This window comes from Lepisosteus oculatus, chromosome 19, assembly GCF_040954835.1.
Source record: "Lepisosteus oculatus isolate fLepOcu1 chromosome 19, fLepOcu1.hap2, whole genome shotgun sequence".
In the NCBI taxonomy this organism is placed as follows: Eukaryota; Metazoa; Chordata; class Actinopteri; order Semionotiformes; family Lepisosteidae; genus Lepisosteus; species Lepisosteus oculatus.
The window spans coordinates 13550654-13571515 of NC_090714.1; the positions used below are offsets into that span (position 1 = coordinate 13550654).

General features: G+C 42.2%; 2 protein-coding genes across 2 annotated transcripts; one reads left to right on the forward strand and one right to left on the reverse strand.

The window, feature by feature from the left end:
- Positions 1-3040: 3040 nt before the first annotated feature.
- LOC102695547 (retinal cone rhodopsin-sensitive cGMP 3',5'-cyclic phosphodiesterase subunit gamma) lies at positions 3041-5876 on the forward strand. The gene is made up of 4 exons (XM_015360592.2): positions 3041-3312; positions 4117-4267; positions 4610-4650; positions 5001-5876. The coding sequence occupies exons 2-4, from the start codon at positions 4131-4133 to the stop codon at positions 5075-5077; spliced, it is 255 nt and encodes an 84-aa protein (XP_015216078.1). The 5' UTR covers positions 3041-3312; positions 4117-4130; the 3' UTR covers positions 5078-5876.
- Positions 5877-8665: 2789 nt separating this feature from the next.
- Positions 8666-19309, reverse strand: pgap6 (post-glycosylphosphatidylinositol attachment to proteins 6). Its single transcript, XM_015360593.2, has 13 exons — positions 19114-19309; positions 18020-18197; positions 17692-17896; positions 17268-17401; positions 16856-17124; positions 16177-16529; positions 15293-15386; positions 14217-14340; positions 13699-13835; positions 13445-13623; positions 13127-13273; positions 12830-12946; positions 8666-12194 (listed from the first exon to the last, which is right to left on the reverse strand). The coding sequence occupies exons 1-13, from the start codon at positions 19175-19177 to the stop codon at positions 11898-11900; spliced, it is 2298 nt and encodes a 765-aa protein (XP_015216079.2). The 5' UTR covers positions 19178-19309; the 3' UTR covers positions 8666-11897.
- Positions 19310-20862: the final 1553 nt, after the last annotated feature.

A 20862-nucleotide genomic window follows, 5' to 3' on the forward strand; every position in this document is an offset into this window, starting at 1 on the left:
GCCATGATTGGTAAGGGCCAATGGGGAATATGGCCAGGATGCCAGGATTACACCCCTACTCTTTTTGAGCAGGGTTCCTCTGCCAGCCATGGGATTTGAACCAGCAACCTTCCAGCTACAGGTGCAGATCCTTAGCCACAGTGGCACTGCTCCACCCCAATTAACCTGAAAGAAGATGAGCAGCAGCATGGATGTGTCTCCTATGTGCTGTCCTAATCTTTGATTACTCAACAAAGTAAACCAACACAAGTAAACCCCTTTGTGTCAGACAAACAGCATGATCACCTCACCCCATATGAAGATTTGAACCCGATCTCTTTTCTCTCCACAAGTTTATGCCAACAATGCAGCTATTTCTCTTTAACGTAACTTATCCTGACACATGCAGACACACCAGTCTGTGTTTATATTCTGTTGAATAGCTTTGTCTGCATCACAGACATACATGTAGCTACAGTACACAAACCGCTTGCAATGAGGAATCTAAAATTGCAGCACTGGTAACAGATGTTTGTCAGCTTAATTTTCCTTCAGTACTTCATTCAGGCAGAGGAGGGGGCTAGAGGGCTTATGGTTTTCCACCTTAAATGGAAATGCTTTTACCACATAATAAGGTCCTTCCTGTTTAAATGGAGCAAGTGGTAGTGATATGCTAATTTATTATGTATCTGTTTGATACCTTTGATTTGACCTTTTTCTGTAAAAAAATCAAAACGAGAAGGAACTATTCCAAACATCTACTGAATATACACGTCTCACTATAAATTCATTTCCAGGAGTATTTTTGCATGGTTCAGACATCACTGGCCCTGTCACGAAAACCTGTCACTGGTGCCGATTGAGGTGTCTTACCCAATTAAAATCAGGTCCCATCCCAAACTTTGTGTTCAGACTTTGACTTCCCAGCAACCCCCTGTGACATCATGGCTCCGGGCAGGCAGCTTGGTTGACAACACTCCACTAACGCCAACAGTCTTAAGATCAGGAAGATTCGTCAGTTCTCCCCCTGAAACATCTGGCTGCCAGATCTGACTGATCACACAGGAGTTGCAAACCAGTTGAAACCCACTTAGAATCTGATTATTTTTTGTCAGTTTTGATATTTAAATATACTGGCATTGCAGAGTTATCGGTCAGGGCCCAGGAAGCCCAGTTGGTTGTATTAGTTCAGGAGGGGAGCTGCGTCAGCATGTGTAGGCTGCAAAGGAACAAGTAATTTCTTATTCCATATTCCATGCTGAAAAGAAAGAGAGAAAGAGAGAAAATACAACGTTTCGACTATGGAGCCTTCTTCAGGTGAAGACACTTCCACACCCGAAAAAACTTCTTCCACACCCGAAGAAGGCTCCACAGCCTTCCCTTTTTCAGCATGGAATAATGTTTTTTCCAGTTAGTTGTAGGACCGCCTGGGCTCTGTGTCTAACTTCTGTCACTGACTGTCTGGCTCTGTGTCTAACATCTGTCACTGAATTTCTGGTCTGGCTGCCCAGGATATAGTTGTCCCTGGGCGATAGTGTCCACCTGCATCTTCAGATCTCATGTCGGCGGTGTTGCAAGGTATCGTATCGATGTATTAAAACACAGCAGGATGCTTTCTGAACCCCTGAGCGGCAGCACAGGCCCTTCTCCTCAATTGGATTATGGATTACCAGGATCTTTAAAATCCTTCAATCCCTTCTTTGGTCATTAACAGAAGTTAGACGCTGTCGCTCCAAGCCAGCGTCCCAGTTAACTTCACGCAATCCAGACTGCAGGCTCCCTTCCTTTGAGGTCAGAAAGGAAAGTGCTGGAAGAATCGGCAATACCTCCTCATAGAACACAGCACTTTGATTTTCCACGTCAGGGTCATCAGGGGATACTCACAAGTCAGTCTTAGGTATTTTGAGCTGCTTTTTTCAAGGTATTTCTGTCTACAAATGTGGTCATAGATTGAACGGCAGAGATTGTCAAGTAAGTGAATCGTAAAATTTACTGAAGACTAATGGCACTGTTCTGCATTTATAGTATTTATCTTGTATTTTTGCACTAATCTGAGATTTCCCATGCTGTTCACAGCAAATCATTCTTCGCACATCAGATATTACTGTTGAAATATTTTGCTTAAAAACAGCTGGAGGGGGCATAATGTACTGTTGCAAAGCTGAATAGTTTAGCAATTCCCCAGTGACACCGCACTATGGCAAAGTGCATAAAAATAGAAGAGATCAGGGTCCCACAACATCATTTTGCATCATTAAAGAGGCAGTTTTGCCTGTCCCGTTTTCAGATTTACAAAAATACACTTATTCAAGATTCTGGAACATCTTGAACAAGATATAATTAGTGCTGTATGTATTCGGGGATAAGTCTGAACTCTATAATACCAACAACACAACATGCAGCATTTCTGATCATACTGCCCCACAGCCACAGCAGATGCTGGTGTGACTTTGCATAAGAGAAAGATCAAAAACTCAAGTCCTGTCTAGCATGTCTAGAAAACGAAACAGACACCTAGAAGACACATCTATCCGTGCACCTGTGATCATCAGTTATGAACACTAATGTAATTGATTTTCCCTTATGAAATAAATAACACTGTGGGACAGAATAGCACTCTTGATCTTGAGCGGTGCCTGTCAAAACAATGTACACAGCTGGGAAAGTCCAGTGATTATGCAATTCAGTGACCAGCTGAACCTTGTCCTCAGCTGTAAACCTCTTAAGCACATGTAGGACACAGTGGACTGTAGCCCTTGCTGGCTGGAAATGAGGAGCCCCTTCTCTCCTTTCGCAAGACATGGAGAGGACTGATCCCAGTGAAAGGCCTGAGCACCCTCTGACACCACAGCACCACACAGTGAAATGCTTCCCAGTTGGTTTACAACAGACTCTACTGGATTTCCCTCCTGATACTAAATGGCACAAAACACAACTCGAGCGATCATGTTCAAGTTCTTCCGGATCAATTTTTGTGCAATAAGCTTCCATTTAGTTTTCCTTTTATTAAAACAGACAATCTAAAGCTAAAGACTCAGAGTCCAGACTGAACAATGTACTGGTTTAAACAGGGAAGAGGAATACGGTTATCAAGAGTCAACAAAACAAAGCAAGGCAGCGTTAATCTTTGAAGATGGACTGGCTTAAAGCTCAGAGCAGATTGACGCATCACCCTGACATTTCCAGTGACGTAGCAGTGATGTCAGCTGTCGGAATAAACACTCTATAAAGGCCTGTTTCCAGGCAGCTCCTGTGCAGGACAGACGCAGACACCTGGGTCAGCTGTCAGTCATAACAGGAGGCTCCTCAGCTCATTCTTCGCTCTGCATTCACGTAAGTACACATTTGATTTGGATTCACAGCAGCATGTCACTTATCAATACTTTGGACTCTACAGTAAACTCCATTCTTACTAACTAGAGTCTGTCTTACCAGTCTTAGGGTTGTGCATATGTCTTCGATCCATTGCAAAGCAATCCTTCTACATTTAGACGAAGAAAAGTCATTATTGGAAATGCTGTTCAAACAGAATTTAGGAGAACAACCAATGGTTATCTTGATGGCACCTTTTCCAGTGATAACGGAAAGGTTAATTAATTTTGAGACTGCGGATTTTGAGACTGTAATGAATTTTGAAACTGTGATGGTTATGGATTCCTTTTGATCTGCAACACAGTGCTTGCTGTGCATGCTGCTGATGGACACAGTGCAGTATTTCCTCTCTCAGCCTGGTCAGACAGTTGTGTATGCTAACATACGCAACTGTCTGGCGTACAGCGTGAGAGAGGCAGTACTGTCTTTTTCAGTTTGCTGGGATTACAGGTGTCAAATATTGTGTGGTGAAGCTGCCCTTTAGTATTTATTGTCTTTACACTCAGTTCTATGGTTGCTTAACCCCTGCTTTTAATGTCTTTAATATGCTTGTTTTTATAAAGCATGCAAAGAGCTGTCAAATAGTCTTCACAATACAAAATGACATGAAATTCTCTTGGGGGTGGGAGGGAGGCATATCCATTATCCAAGCCCTTTAAAAGTAAACATATAAATTTGTAACAATACTGAAAATACACAGATGGTATTTTTTTTTCACAAAAAAAAGTCTCCTGTAAGAACGCTTTGTGCTTATGTGCCGGGCAGGGACTCTCAGGACCATGAACATTTCTGTCAACCCCACTACCCCCACCAAGGTGACCGGGGGACCCACCACTCCCCGGAAAGGCCCCCCCAAGTTCAAGCAGAGGCAGACGCGGCAGTTCAAGAGCAAGCCCCCCAAGAAAGGAGTGAAGGGGTAAGTCTTATGCCCACTCAGACCCAGACCTGTGCTGGCTCTGCCATATTAAGGCATGTGAGTATTAGATTCTTTCTTACTTCTCTATACGCAAGCGACCTGCCTGAAGGACACACGCTGTACAGGTCTGAATATTACATATCAGCAACAGAGAGATACATCACGATCTTTAAAAAAAGCCAGGTCAAAACACTACCGATACCGATGGAACTGAAAAACGCAAAAAGCAACTGTGCCTTGTCAGCTCTTGCCAAACGATCATATCACTTCATCCATTCATCTGTGGTCATTTTTGTGGGCTTTGTTCTCTGTATATCTAATCTTCCTTTAAAACTTTTCCAGCTTTGGTGATGATATTCCTGGGATGGAGGGACTGGGAACTGGTAAGTATCATGCTTCACTTTTAGACATGCACACCGTCTACCGTTAACGATTAACACCGTCTGTCTCTCATCGTCACCCCTGCTCCTCCTGCGCAATCAAAACAGGAAACCGATCAGGACAACGGATCCCAAAGCGTTACTCTTACACTGCTTCCATTTGCAATGTCAAATGTCACAGGCTTTCAGAAATGGCACAAAACTCCACCAACTCTGTCTGTCTGATTCGAAGCACATCTATGCCGATTCTCAGCAGCACTTGTGGATAAGCAAGTGAGGATATTATCTCCAAGACAGAAGCTCAGATGTGACCCGTCAAGTTATTAAACACATCTCAATCTTTTCTGCCCTAGATATCACGGTCATCTGCCCCTGGGAGGCATTCAGCCATCTGGAGCTGCACGAGCTGGCGCAATTCGGCATCATCTGAGCCTGCCCTTGAACCCCGGGACAGGACGTTCCTTGTAGACACCCTGCCACTCACTTCCCACTGCAGCTGACTCACACTAGAAGCACAACTCTCCTTTGGAACCTGCCTGGAGCAGACCGGCGAATCGCAGGAAGCGGAGCCTGCAGTCTGACAATCTTCGGGCAGAGGAAACCTTTAACCAGCTGGTGCCCACAGGGGGGTGTGATAGGAGATCTGGAGACTGAGGGAAAAACACCCTTCAAGATTCCTACAAGACGGAGCTCTAACCAACTTGGTGACCAGCCTCTGAATCTTTATTTTCCGACACGTTTACAAAGCACATCAAGTAGCCAAATGTACTATACAAGTGCTGCACAGGAATCTTAAAGGGATTTTCCCTTTTTTTGTGAGGGAAATAATAGGATCCTTGTGTTACTTTCTGAACATTGTTTTTTTTTTTAATTAAAACTGTGCAAGCGAACCTAATACCAGATCTGTAGCTGTGATAACCATGCGCATGAGTAATTTACATTTTCTTGCGTATCTAAAGTATGACATGTAACCATTTGATTGAGTCATGATCCTATTTTGAATACACTCAGTAGGTGTGACTTCAATATGTACTGGCTGTAGAGATAGTACACCTGTTCTTCTGTTGCTGCAGACTGTTCTCTCTGGACTAGCAAACCTTCACCTTTCTCCTTGTGCTGTCAATTGTACTTAAATGTTAAATTAAACCTTTGATCTCTCTGTACTCCATTTCCAGACTCTTGCTGCTTCTCTTCTGTTGTAGTTTTCTGACCTCTCTCCATTAATAAAGCTTGTCTTATTAAATGTTGCCTCTCCTTCTCTTTTCTCTGTTGCTCTGAAGAGACACCTGTGTTTCAAGCAGCCACACTGAACTGACCAGACACCTGGAAAGAGTCTCAGAGTTGGCTGTAGCATGTTTTGATGGTTTACAAGAAGAATTACGGACCTTTTGCGTCACTCGTGCAGAGCTTTGTATTTAACGGGAGGCTTGCTCTGCAACAACACCATATTAGTCATTTGTTCACTAAGTAAAAGGTTCAAGATGAGAACATCTCTGCCTCCACTGTGGTGCTGGTCAGGTAATCAATGTAACGAAAAAGTGGAGACACAAGAGTCCTACTGGGCCAGGAGGGAAAACCTCCTGTTCAGACGTCAGCGATCCATTGCTGACTCTCGGCCTGTATCATATTCCTGGAACTTACAAGATCTCCTTCGGCTGCCCTCGGCTTTCTAAATTAACTTCTTAATCTCCGACTGCCGAAGGAGACACCAGCGTAGCTGCCTGCTGTGCCCCAGCTCGTCTGCTTGACAGGTGGATTAGCCTCCATCTAAAATCCTAAGGGCTGACCAGAAAGCCAGCCTAGAAAGCTGAAAGGAGCCAATGACAATGAATTACAGGGGATTTCTGGAATCTCGATGTCTTACGCATGTCAATGCTTAAGCTTTCCTGAATCCCTGCTTTCCAATCCAATTCAGATCACATGTGGAAGCAGTACGATTTGAGCGAGATCTTGTTTGCAATGGAGTCCCTTGCCAGAGTCAATTATGTTGCCTACGCAATGGAATGTCCCACAAGTATAAATCCACTGCAGGCCTCAAGATGGGTATTTTGCGTCAGGAAATACCACAGTGAATGTGTCTTCACCAACATTTAACATTTGGTAAATTTGGTCAAATTTATCACGCTTTCTTGAGCAGAAGTGTCTTTCTCAGTTACCTTTTGTACATTCCACTTCGTAACTTCCAAAAAGAAAATAAACGCATTCATTTTTTACTGAGAGGAATGCAACAGGTCCAGGAATCTCTCTACATTGATGCCACATGCCAAAAAGTGGGGACAGCTGACAGCAGATGCCTCAGTAAGATCTATTAAGCAGACAGGCTTAAAGTGCTAGCAGTGTACACTGGCTGTCATGCAAAACTGACAAGAACTCCAAAGAATCAAGATTATAATATTAAAGCTCAATAGAATTAGCAGCTGTCTTTGACTGCAAAGTGGCTTTACTTTGCGAAAATAGGCTTGACAAGGTCTTGACCCCATTAGTAAAAGAAAGCAGAATCACTGAGTGCTGCAAACAGGAAACAGGGCATAAGCAATCAACACTAGCTGGCTGGTTTTTGACTGGATTACACTTCTCGATAGAGACAATCCTCAACTATGCTCTATTCTGTGTATGTTTCCGAACAGGAAGTGCTGATTCTTTTTAATGAATCACCCGGACCTGGGTGAACACTTTCTCTCCGTTTCAACGGATCACCATTGTTATGGTCATCGATGGCCTTTCTTAGGATCTTAGGATCGTGTGAATTAAAAGACCGGCAATTCTTGCCTTTGAAGATCTCATTTTGATTAGCAATGGCTTAAAACAACATCATATTCAGTTGCAAAGGAACAAGTAATAGGTTTATTCCATGCTGAAAAGAGAAGAAAGAAAACACAACGTTTCAGCCGTGGAGCCTGAGGAAGAACCTGAAGAAGACTCCACGGCCGAAACGTGTTTTCTTTCTTCTCTTTTCAGCATGAAATAAACCTATTACTGGTTCCTTTGCAGCCTACGCATGCTGACGCAGCTCCCCACCTGAACTACTATCATATTCAGTTTACCACCATACATGCGGGCTCCGGTGCTTGTCCTAGCCGGAACACTGGTCCCACCGGGGGCGCTCTCCTCGTGCCTGGGGTCGCTGGCCAGAGGGTGGCGAGAGGCAGTTGGGTCGCCTCATTCCTGGTAGTGCCAAACACACGCAAAGTTTCCAGGCAAAAAAAAAACGTCATTCTTTAAAAAAAATGTAAAACTAATTTTCCATTTGAAAAACTGTCACACTGTGCTCCAAGAGTCCGATTTAATCAAAACCTATCTTCTTTTCAGAACCCATTTCCCTTGCCAAGCCTAACCAATATATATGTCCACAGCTATATTTTTTATCCCGAGTTTTACAGTGACACTTACAGTTGGCGAGAGAAACTGCAGCAATGAAGTCAAAAGTCAAAGTGCTTAGCGACCACAGCACCAATTAAATAAAAACAGAAGAACGTGTTATTAAATTATTTGTAGAACAGTGGAAAACAACAGAGCACAAAGGTCATTCCAAATGATTTAACAATGTGAAAAAGAAATGTCTACATTATTTCAGTTTCAGACTTTTAAACCGAGGCCAGGAAACAACATTGTTTAACTACAAATTAGTTTGTTTCCTGTGACATTTAAAACAGACTCATGCCAGCTCACGGCTGCTGAAGGACCTGAAGAGTTTTTTTCCCCGACAAATAACTGTGAGGAGGGTCGTTAAGTGAAAACCCATTGCCGATTCATTAATTCATTAGTAAAAATCGACCACGATTACTACCCCCTGACACCGGGTGTTATCCCTGAGCTTGTGGTGTTTGAATCCACCTTTTAATCCTGGTCACAAACAGGAATCTAGTGTAAGAAAAGGTCCTATAGCATGCAGTGCAGTGTTGTACTTTATGTGTGCAGTATGTCAATGGACTTCAAACTAGCAACACATCATATTCAAATACTATTCCACCCCACCCCAAAGTTCCAACGTTTTATCAAAAATAGACAAAAGAAGACATTCTGAAAAGTAATATTTTATTGTTAATCCATTTTTTAATTTCGAGCATGAGCACATTTTTAATATAGTTGTTCAACACATGTTCAAAAATAATGGGGCATTTATAAATAAATCAGCTGGTATATTCAGTAGTACTGACATATTGTCCCCACTAAGCCTGCGCTGTGTAGAAGAGCAGACATGACTGCCTGCCCTCCTGTCATTTCAGTGCCTCTAACTCACATTTATGATATGGATATATGTGTACAGTATAAAATTATTTTTTCTCAGCCTACAGTCTCTCTACAATTGCAAGTCCCTAAAATTCAACTTTTAAAATTTGAGAAACTTATTAAAGTAGCCTCTGAAAAGGATTGGCTATAATAGGTTTTCAGCACTGAAAAGAGAGGAGGGGTTTCAGCAAAATGCTTTCATACAATACCTCACTCCATGACCAGCAGAGATCAATTAAAAAAATTAAGGTACAAAAGCAGAATGCAGTATGATTAACCGCAGAACAAATTGGGGATTAAAATACGATAAAATTACACCATAAAGAAACTTCCAGAAGCTAAAAAAATGTCAAGGGATCCAAATGTTTCAAATGGACTTAACCTCTCGCAAGGAGCAAGTTGATGTCTTTCCAAACTTTTCACACACAGGTCACTGCAGCTACAGAGGAAGTATTAGCACCTGCCACTCCTACAGTGACAACTCTTCTATGTTTACTGAATGCCCATTCATCTCTGCAGGGCGTTCCAGGGAATTAATTACATGTGGAAAAAGACTGAATACATGTTTCTACAACTCTATAGAAGTCTGCAGGGTTTTAAAAAAGTACTTTAATGGACCTCTGTCATTTTGTTCTTCTGTATTAAGGTAAAAGCAGGCTAGCTATAAATATAATTAAATACTAAACTTACTCTTTAATATATGATATGTGAAAGTCCCACAAAGGAGTGCATTTGTTCAGAGCAAATGGCTACAAGCATGTACTGGGTTGTTTTCTCTACAGTACATAGAAAGTGCATCCTATTATATCTGACTTCCCTAAATAAAAGAAACAGATCTCCAAACAAAAGCGCTGTATTCAAATGACTGGTGTTGCAAAATTCTACATTAAAAAAAAAAGAAATCAAGTTACCTGGTTTTAATCTAAACTGGTACAAATAATCAAATACAAGAATACTTCGGTGAGGTTCAAGCGTCTAACAATGTCATGCAACACAACAGCTTTAGAAAAACCAAAGACCACAGGTTTATTGCTTGTTCCAAAATGAGGTTTTGAAAGTTGTCTAGTCTACTTTGTTCTAGCAAAAATACTCTCCTGAATGAAAATATAAACACATTTCCCTTAGATAGAACAAACATAACTAAAATTTAAAATATTAGCAGGTAATCAATAATAACTATGACTCAACTTGAAAAGATCATATTCATTTAACAACTTCACTGGCCAGCCTTACGGAACATTAAACGCAAAAATATATTATTGTTAAATATACTTTGTCTATCTTATTGAAGGCATTCATGGTACACCACATTTCTGTTTGGTTTTGATTTTTTGATTTACATAGTAGCAGAACAATCGAACTTTCCAGACCAAATGGCCTCTTCTTGTCTGTCACCATTCAAATGATATTACACTTGGTTGAAAAAAACCTTCCCTTATCCTACATTAACACATCTTTTTTAGAAGTTTTATTTAGCAAATTCCTGCCTTCAATCCTGCAAAGCTCCTTAACTACACGTGTAAACAATATTCTATATAAATCCCACACATGATGCCCGTATAACAGGTAAAGAGAACAGAAGCTTATAATGCAAAACAGAACAAGAAACAAAAGACAAATACTTTCACTGTGTGTGCTAATGTAAAACTGTAACCATAACAAATATGTGAATAAACCAGTGCTGGAAAATAGGTACAAGTTCAACGAGTTTATGACATTCATATTAAAAATAACAGCTGAGATATTTGAAATCAAAATTGTGATAAATGAATGAAAAAGGAATGTAAATTGCTTAAACAAAAGCTGTACATCAGAACTGTTATTCACCATTGGGAATATAGCCTAAAACTGTGAAACATTAATTGAACACCAATTTCTAATCACCATTTTGTTTAATTACACTGAGTATTTAAACAAAAAAAAAACACTAAACTCACAACACCTGAAAAGCAACGGTAATGCAGAAAAAAAGTAAATATTTTAATTAACTCAGAAAGCACATGCAATGATTCAAATTTGGAAAACCTTGTGAAATATCGGTTTTAACCAGCACTTGCTTGGGAGTGTAATATTAATGATCTATGATCAAATCTTTTCTAAAAAATAAATCACAGTCCATGAATAATTTAGATCTAACAGAGGAACAATTTTGTCATTCATATTCTCGTCTAAAAAAAAAAAACATGGCAATCTCAAAACAACTGAGACAGTAATGCAGCTTACAGAGTTCACCAGACACTTAAGACCTAGGCTGCCACTGAGATTTTTATCTAAATTCAATCAGGAGATAATAAAATATATGACCTGTGCATATTAATCATAGCAGTATTACTATATAATCAATAAAACTGGGTTTTAAAAGTGCAGAAGATATTCAAGTGTGATTTTTTTTCCATAAAAAAGGCAAAGAATTTTAAATCTTTAAATTTCAAAAGACTTTACACTTTCTCATTCTAACACTAGAATAATTACACACATCCTATTGATGCTCAGATACAGAGATGCAGTGTTCATTTTCCAACCGCCAACTAATCCATAACAAAACCAGTGTTAGTGTCAAGAATATGAAGTTTTTTTTAAAAAAAAACACTCAACATAAAACGGTCATCTGGAAGTTATCGATTAACCAGTGTTTGTTTTTTTTTGGCATAAAAATCTATTGCACATACAGTAGTGAAAACTGACCATTGCATAGAACAACGGGAAACAAAAATCTTGAGATTGTCACAACAGACCTTTATCTTTATCGTGGTACCACAATGTGCACGTTTTCGCACAGCAGTGTTAAGTTAGTGTGAACACAATCATGAACAGTGTATAAACTCTACTGAATTCACTTTTTACGGTCTGCACCTGTTCTTTAAAAGCAGCTGCACTTAGAGCACTCATATTTATTCCTCCTACATGGAGTGTCACCTACAGAGTGGACTGTCCAGTAAACAGCGTCGCCTACAATCCTTCTGTAAATCCGCACTGCATGCAGGGCAATGCAAGAACAGGGACACTGCACCTTCTGCATCTTAAGTGACGGTATAAAGCTCATCTTTCTCGTTCCTGCAGAGCTGGTAACCACAGAAAAAACTGCGGGACCATCCCCATGGGGGGTTGTACTTTTCGCGGGGAGGCAGCAGGAAGACCACGCTGCTCGCCACCATTATGTGCCAGATGCTGTGAGTGTAGTAGTAGTTGTCATCAGTCTCGGTAAACACATACACGCAAAGGCCAATGACTGCAGTCGCTATGCCTGGCAGCAGGTAGAACACCCAGCGCTTCCATGTCTTAGGATAACACTGGCGCCTCCTAACCCCGCGATAAATCTGCAAAGAGATCAATCAGTTTTGCTTAATGAAAACACAGTTGACATGCTGCTAATACACAGGCAAGACTTGGCAGGCACAAAGTATTTAACCTTCCCCCCAGCGGTAATTTATGTTAATGTCTGGAGAGAACCAAGAACATCATATATAAATCCTGTACCATCATTTCAGAAAGTGTTACCTTCATGCTGGAAAAAATGAGGTAGGGCTTTTAGCAACTGTTTTAAGCAACTGTTGCAGTAAATTGCAGAGACTCACTGGAAGAGGAAGATGCAATTTCCTACTGCCTCGTTCAAGATCTGTTGCACCTTCGCTGTCATGCCCAAGGAGAGACGTCGTTTCGCCACTCAAATCTGAAGCAATTACGCTTAAAAGCAGATTCTAATTTCTAATTTCTCAAAACCTGATTCCGGAAACCTAACAATGACAAAACACCTTCTTGAACTTCCTGTTTTTTACCTCTGGGAAGCCTGTTCGGTAGTTATTTTTTCAGGAATTGTTTATTTGCCATAAAGATTACATTTTGAAAGGGCAGCAAGAAACGAGGACTCAAGTATGACATGTTTAAAACTAGATATGTACATAAACTGAGCTTAAAGATAAAAAAATAGAAAGATTAAGTCGTTGTCTCTTACCCAAGCAGCCACCATGGCAAGGACAGCACACAGGACTGGACCCAGCAAATTCCAGAGCCCTCTGCGATCCAGCTGCATCGACATTGCAATGATCAGAGTTCCCAGCATAAACAGCGTCTAAGAGAACAAGACGAGAAAACGTGTTGAATCAAGAACAGATGTTAATTAGAACACTGCACAGTGATCAATAACAGACATTACACCTGTGACCCAACATCTCCATCTTAACATTTGTTTTCTGGAGTGTGCTCTAGATCTGTCTGTCAACAGGCCTTGAGGAAGGGGAACAGCACTCACGTATTTAAAGGTGTCCTTGATCCGTGCCATGCAGAGGATGGTCACCCAGATGGAGCACACTGAGCCCAGAAAGTCACAGTACTGGAGCGTGTCGTAGTCCATGATGCACAGCACAGTGACGCCAGGCTGGTCACACGCATGGTAAAACTGGGACAGACAAGATGCAAAAAAAAAACCAAGCATGCAGTCAAGATAAAGAGAGAGTAACTCAGCAATGTATACCAGGAACGACTGGTTTTTGAATCGGGCCATTTGTTCCAGGCAAAGCTGGGTATTTGTCTACGTGCAGCGCTTTCGAGATCCGTGGTCGAGACACACCGTTGAGAAGAACATCGTGAAGAGGTAGACGGACGCCTCCACGAGGTAGCAGCGGTACATCGCCAGCACGATGGGCGGGATGAACAGCAGGTTGCTGAGAGTCAGCAGCAGGGCTGCAGCCAGCTGGCGCCCGTAGGACTGTGCTGTTCCGTCGTCCGTGCAGCTCCAGCCCGCCCAGCCTGGAACCAACAGAGCGCGTCAGACCCCGGAAAACCCCTCACACACAAACCCGCGCCAACCGAAGTGAGACCCACCGGCTTTACAGACGCACGAGGCGTACAGGTAGCCATTGGAACGGAGCAGCCTGCACTCTCCATAGGTCCCACAGTCATCGACGCAGGCACTCAGGTACATGGATGTGATCACTGTGCCCCACGCTGCTCCACCGTCACTTGATGAGAAACAAAAGGCAACAGGAAGAGGAATTGAAATTCACACCCGAAGAAGGCTCCACCGCCAAAACGTTCTTCTCTTTTCAGCATTTTCCTTTTTAGCCTAGACATGCTGCTGCATGTCTTTCAGTTTCAGGGGAACTGAAAGGGCTTCACTTTTAGAGTGCACTCAGTCCCTTTCATAAAGATTGTTGTTAAACTGTAAGGTGACATGGCTTTAACGATACTCCTGAACAGGCCCCACCTGAAGGTCACACTTCACTGTGCTGTACAGCTGCTTCTGACCCCCGAACCTGTTCCTTCAGTGTCTCCCTGCAGACTTTCACAAGCAGACTGCAGCTCTGACTTTTAGCACGGGCGACTATTTTCGGGGGCCTCACCTGTCATTTTGAGGGCACACAATCTGTAGGGTGAGGTACCACCATGCAGCTTCGGGGAAGGGAATCTGAAGTGTGGCTTCAGGGGCTGTGACATTCATCCTGAGGAGATGACCCTGAGAGAAGGCTGCAGGAGAACCAGGCACAACAGCTGGGGACCAGTTTTTCACATGGCAAGACGATCATTCAGACAGGAAATGTTGGCTTTTCTACTTCTGATCGCGTCTTGTCCTTTTCAATGTATTTAGTTGTCTTTCTCTATATAAATCCACAAATGATGGCTCATTATTAAATGAGGAAAAATGCTTTTTGTTCCATATCCTGAGTGAGTGTATAATTGGGAATTTCCTTCTTTGTAATTCAATGACAGAGTGATGGCACTATCCCATTTCATTCCTGATGTTGCCCGAGCTGAAACACCCACAGATGTACTTTCTTTTTAATGTGTTTTCATCTCTTTTGAGTCTAGCTAAAGAAGAGACATAGCAATAAGTACTCTTTTCTCGATAAAACTGCCTTATAGTATATTTGCACTGATCACAGCATTGACACTCATCACAGTTCATAGAAACAATTCTAAACTGAGATGGTAATCTAGTCTTCTCTAAATTAATTACTATTAACTGCAGTATAAAAGGAGACTGACCGCTGGATAAAGGTGAGAAAGAAAACAAACTCAAATCCTAAACCAAAAAAGTCAAGCCACTTCTAATTTCAAAAACATAATGGTAGTAAAGGTTTACAGAGTCCAATAATACTATTGCTTTGCCCTTTTTAAATAAAACATCAGAGGTGTATAGGAATTTAGGCCTAAATTTCATTCTAGAATTCTACGGATCATTATAACTCATTATAACTAATATTCTAAGAAACATTAAGAATGCTCCATGGCTTCAAATAATGAATCAAAAACAATTACAACTTTAAAAAGGTTGAAAACCATTGTAAATCCTGTAACTGTTAATGACTGTTAATGGGTTAATGTTGCAAGCCAACACGTCTCTTTCGGTTTACTGGAAAATACGACTCAGCTGGATGGTATCTTGAATCCCACTTCCAGCCAGCATCAATTGCTATACCTGTTGTGCAGGTTTGTGTGCTGTTCAGTGACAGTACAGGAGATCTGGTAGTCAGGCAGGCCACCACACTGGAATTCCTGTTGGTTAAGTTTGCCTAAGACAAGGAAGTGAATAGAAAACCCAGTATTAAAACAAATGTGTTATAATATGCGTACACATTATAATAATTTATTAAGTATACTGTAAATTTTTAAGACTGCACATATGCTGAGAAAATGATATTAGGAATGATAAAAAAACAAATGTATTATAAAAAAATAAAAGCCACGGAAACCACTTTGGATTCTTCACAGTTCCCTCTGCACGTTAGACGCTTGCCAAAACTTCCTTCTCAGAGAATAAGGAACTTGGCCTTTTAACTATGATTAGTGTTTAAAGAATCTGGTGCTGTCATTTTCATTCAGTGGTGGGAACTCAAGCTTGAGGAACCTGAAATTAATATGGCAATACACCACTACTCTAAGATATCTCCTGCATTTCAGCATGAGTGGAAAAAGATGGAAAACATCCCATAAATACACATGAAGAACAGGATTACTGACATTTTTTTTTTTATAAGACTTTCTGCTTGGAAAAAATCCTTACCATGTTTTAAAGAATAGTTTGAAATGGTTTAAATCGACACAATGGTGAAATTCACAATGGTGGCCATTTATGCCTCAGCTGGACAAAAATAAATTTCAGTAGTTATAATGGAAATACGTTTTCTTTATAAGATAGTTCAGGTGGAGAGCTGCGTCAGCCCGCGTAGGACAAGAAATAGGTTTATGCCATGCTGAAAAGAGAAGAAAGAAAACTCGTTTCCTCGTTTCTTTATAAGATGCTGGCTTCCAACAACCAGAGGACAACACACAGCCCGGGGTGTGGATCCTTTTGTGTCTCACCTTGTTGAGCTTCAGGTCCAGAACGAGGGTCCCCCCGCTGTCCGTCAGGGACTTGAGGTTGAACGAGACCAGCGTGGGGGCCCGAGAGGTCAGCGTGACGTTCGGCCCGCCAACGAGGGCGAAGCGTGTGGAGACCACATCCATGTCTTCTCTGAACACGGGCTCGTAGCGCACACAGGCGCTCCCGAAGGGATCCCTCCGTGCCGAGCTGTTTCCGCTAGGCAGCCAGCTCTCCCCCAGTGCAGTGATATTCCCGAACCCAGCTGAGGCGTTCAGAGACGGACTGGAGTTGTTAGAACTTAGCTGGGCAAAGAGGTCCTTTAACTGCCCAGTACTTTTCGGCTTGCACCCTCCTGTGTTAAAATAAAAAAAAAAACATTTTTTCCACCGATCAATAACTATAAAAAATATGCATATTCATTGATTCGAAGTAGTTCTCCACTCAGAAGAGTCTAAACAGAATATTAACTACTTGTCTGTAGTTCATTGTTTGGCTCATTTTAAGTTGAATCGCATTACAAAGGCACATATAAAGAAGAACGTGAAAATGCTTTGTAAACAGATTAAAGTAAGCCCATTCAAATATTGCTAAACGGATTGCGTGTGTGTGAAGAACCCTCTCCACAGCTACATTTTCGCGAGCAGTCCAGGGAAATCTGAAAAAGGAGTCAGGCCTTACCCGTGAGGTTAGCTGTGATTGTGAAAGCTGTAGTCAGGTTAGGGTGGATGCTGTCTGCTGAGACTCGTACCCAAGTTCCCCAGGGCGGTGTGGGCAGCTGAGCTGTGCAGGTGACGTTCCCAGAGCAGTTCACTGTTCTCACTGTGGAGTCAGTCAGAGCTACCGCACCCAGGGTGAGCACTAAAGGGCAGACCTTATCCGTAATGTTTTCTGTGACACAGCCGGAGATATGGAATGTTACCTCGGACGTATAATCTGGCACAAAAATCCTGAAGGAAACAGAAATAACGAGCAAAGTAATTTCGGCCACTCTTGCTTCAACGCCAACATATTACTGGTATACAACTCTAATGCAAGCTTCGAAATGTTGGAAAGAGGCGAGGAAAGACACGTCGCTTGTTTTCAAACTTACTTCATAAAAGCTGTCTTGTCAGGATAGGACAGGGACAGTCTGAGTGGAACATTTCGTTCCAGGACCGGCAAATCCACCGCTCTCCTCACAAACATCTGTGGCTGGAAAAAGTATGTGCATGTAGGAGAAAACCCCTGGCAGAGAAAAATGGAAAAAACGCGATGTAGCACCGTGTGTTTTGGGGGGAAAAAAAATAAATAACGAGAGGCATTATGTTTGCTATCTGTGGCTCCTCACTTGATACGCATTTGTACGGAAGCTTGTAAAATCACTTACAAATATACAGAGCACAACGGGTGCGTGACTCTGGAACAGGCTTTGTTCACAGACTTATGTGCTCAAGAAGGTAGCGTGTACATATGAATTGTTTAAATGAAAGATACTGTGGTTTGGCGCACCCAGCAGCAGGCAAAAGCAGACACACCTTTTGTTCGATTTTGCCATCATCTTTTGGAAGGTGGGCCGCTATAAACCAGTCTCCGGGGGCAGGGTTGGTGATGTTGAAGAAGGCAATGCTTTGGCCACTGCTGACCACCAGGGTCAGGTTCTGAGCCGGAAGGAAGGCTGTGTTCTTCGCAAACTGAGTCCCGACAGGATTGATTACTGGAGGGGCACCTGCCCTGAAGTGTCTGTAGAAACCAAAATAAATAACACCAACACCTCGATAAAGACTCTTTCTAATGGCGTCGCTGTCTAGATAACATACTGAAAGAATCAATGAATAATACAGTCATAGAAAGGCGTGTGCCTACATGGTTACGTTATGTTTCCCGCAGTTAGAACCTGTCCCCTTGGTCACGATCAGTAACCAGCGCGCCAGCACCGTGTCCTCTGGCACTTGGAACTGGTGTAGCCGAGCGCTGCCGAACCAGCTGTACTTGGACAGCTTCTGAGGCGTCTTGGACAGGTACTCGGACACGTAGGTCAGCTCTGGAGTGTGACAGGACAAAAAGAGAGAGAGGCCGCTTCAAAACTGACATTATTTCACATGTTCAAGTAGGCAGAATATGCCCAGCTATTTATATTGGCGAGACAGGAAGGAGACCGGGAGACCATTTCAGGGAACATGTCAGGGCTGTGAGGATCAAAGATCGCTCCAAACCCATAGTTATCCGTTTCATCTCTAACGGCCACAATCCTTCTGATCTCTCCATATACGCCCTCACAGAGGGGTTTCGAAACTCCTATTGCAGAAGGACATCTGAAACCAAAACCATCCTGAACCTAGGATCACACCTTCCCTTCTCTCAATGACAGACTAATTTCCTTCTAACCCTCTCTATTCATTTGCTGGTTTTGACTTCACACCTCTCTTGACTTCAAGAAGGCTTCACAGCCAAAACGTTTCAGCATTAAATAAACCTTTACTTGTTCCTTCATTATTTTTCATGCTTCAGGGAATGAAGCTAATTTTTTTTTATTCTAGTTGTATCTACTAGTTTTGAACTCCAGTCTGTCTAGCCCCTTAAGAAAATTCCCTATGGTATCTATGGATTGGAAATGTCTACAGAAGCCTTTAGGTTATTTTATACTAAAGAGAGCGTTGCGGGTGCTACTGAAATATCGTTAGATGCAAGTTAAGAACACATTGGTTGATCAAGTTCCGAAAGTTATCAAAACTAACTGAAACAAGTCGGAGTGACTAAGCTCCTGTAAGGACACAAGTTTTGTAAGCACCGACACAACAGGAACAGTTGGTATACAGATACCACATAACGGCTAAAATAGTTAATTTAAATTAAATCACCACACATCAGTCCTAAACGGTACAACATAATCGAGTGTTGCTGCAATCTCACTCATAAATTATAAAAATACAGCTTAAGTTACCGATGCAAATCCTCACCATTTGCTAAAGTGCTGGTTATGAAACCAGCAAGGAGAAGACACGGAACGACCGATGCGTCCATTTTGCATTTAGGGTTAAGGCTTCAGTAAGGACATTGTCATTTACTTCATTTTCGTTGTCACCAGCTTTATTTTCGCAATGGTTTGTTCTTGCTCCAGCTCCTTGGTTTTGTTTACTATAGCTACTTCCTGGTTTCGGGCACGCTGGAGAGGTGACGTTACACGTAAACGAGTGCCTGAGCTGTGATTGGCCAGAGCGCGGCCGCCTGCCTCTTGCGTCAGCGCATGACATAAGCGCTGCAGAATGGAGTAATAGCGCCTGGGCAGGTGTACGTGTTGCCCGCATTTGCACAGAGATGGATGGTTACTTAATACATCTTTACGAGCTAGCTGCAATCACTGGTATTTTAGAATTGCGCTATTACAGTAAATGACGTTTCCTGCTCCTCTGTATAGTGTGTATATTATTTAAAAAAACGTCTGATGCAGAAGCTGAAATGAGTGATCAGAAAAGAGTGTCAACTGCACCGCTCAGTCACTCAGCATTCCAGTGACTAAGTGGTGCGTAATAATTAAAAATGGCTGATATTTGTATATCGGGACCCCAACCACTTCATATGAGGGAGTACACCTGGGTGACATGTGGCAGCCATTCTGCACCAGAATCCCCCCCAACACAGCCGCATGGTACAGAAGGGAGACAGTGCCTCACCAGCTGAATTAACCCGGAACTTCAGAAGCCAAAGAGGACTTCAGGACTTCTGCTACACTGTGTTACCAGTTCTTTAATTACCAGGCAGTCAGGGCCCCATTTAACGTCTCACCTGAAGGACAGCAATTCTTACAGCACAGTGTCCTCTGTCACTGTACTGGGGCACTGGACTGGGAATTCAGAGTGTCTTCTACTGCTCCACCATCTATCTCTATTCTAAACATATGAAGTGTCTACATACAGGTAGATATGGAGCAGTTAGTGGTCCATACCAAACCCACTCTTGACAGAGAGAGGTCACTGGACACGAGTCCAAACCCCCCCCCCCAGAAACAGCCTACCTGGATCACCCAGATTCCTCACACAGATTCTGGATGATTGACGGCAGAAGTGGCACACAGACTGCTGATGCCCAGCCCCTACAGGGCATGAATTTGCGATGGCACCTTTCCTTGATCTAAACCTTTCTCTTTACCTCTGTCTGAATACACTCTGTGGTGCGTTATAGGAGATCAACGTGGAAGAGTTATTCAGAACTGTGTTCCACAGTTACACACTTTAGCTTTTACACATTACCTTGATATGTTGAGATGTTTTGCACAGCTAAAGCTTGAATGCTTGAGACAGTATTTCTAAACCAACATGCTGGACTTGGAGTTCTCCAGTGGAGCTTCGGTTCCAGTCTGTGCTGCCCAGGAGTGCGTTCTGTTGCAGTTTGTTTTAGGATCCATTACAGGGCAGACGATGTGAACACAGACTGGTACAGGTTTGCATGTTGATATAAACATTGAATGTGTTATAGAGGTTGTAAATGTTATAGTGATACTTCTCCTGTCTGTGTCATTCCACCCACAATCTGGGATTTATTATCTCCTCCTATTTGTTCAGTGGCACAGCCTCTGGCTAAATATTTAGTTAAGTAAACCATTACATAAAAATCTGTTTGAGCATCAGCAATTTCTCACAAAACACATACGCATATATTAGCATTGAATACATGTTAATTCTTGTGTCTTCATATAGGCTGCCATATCA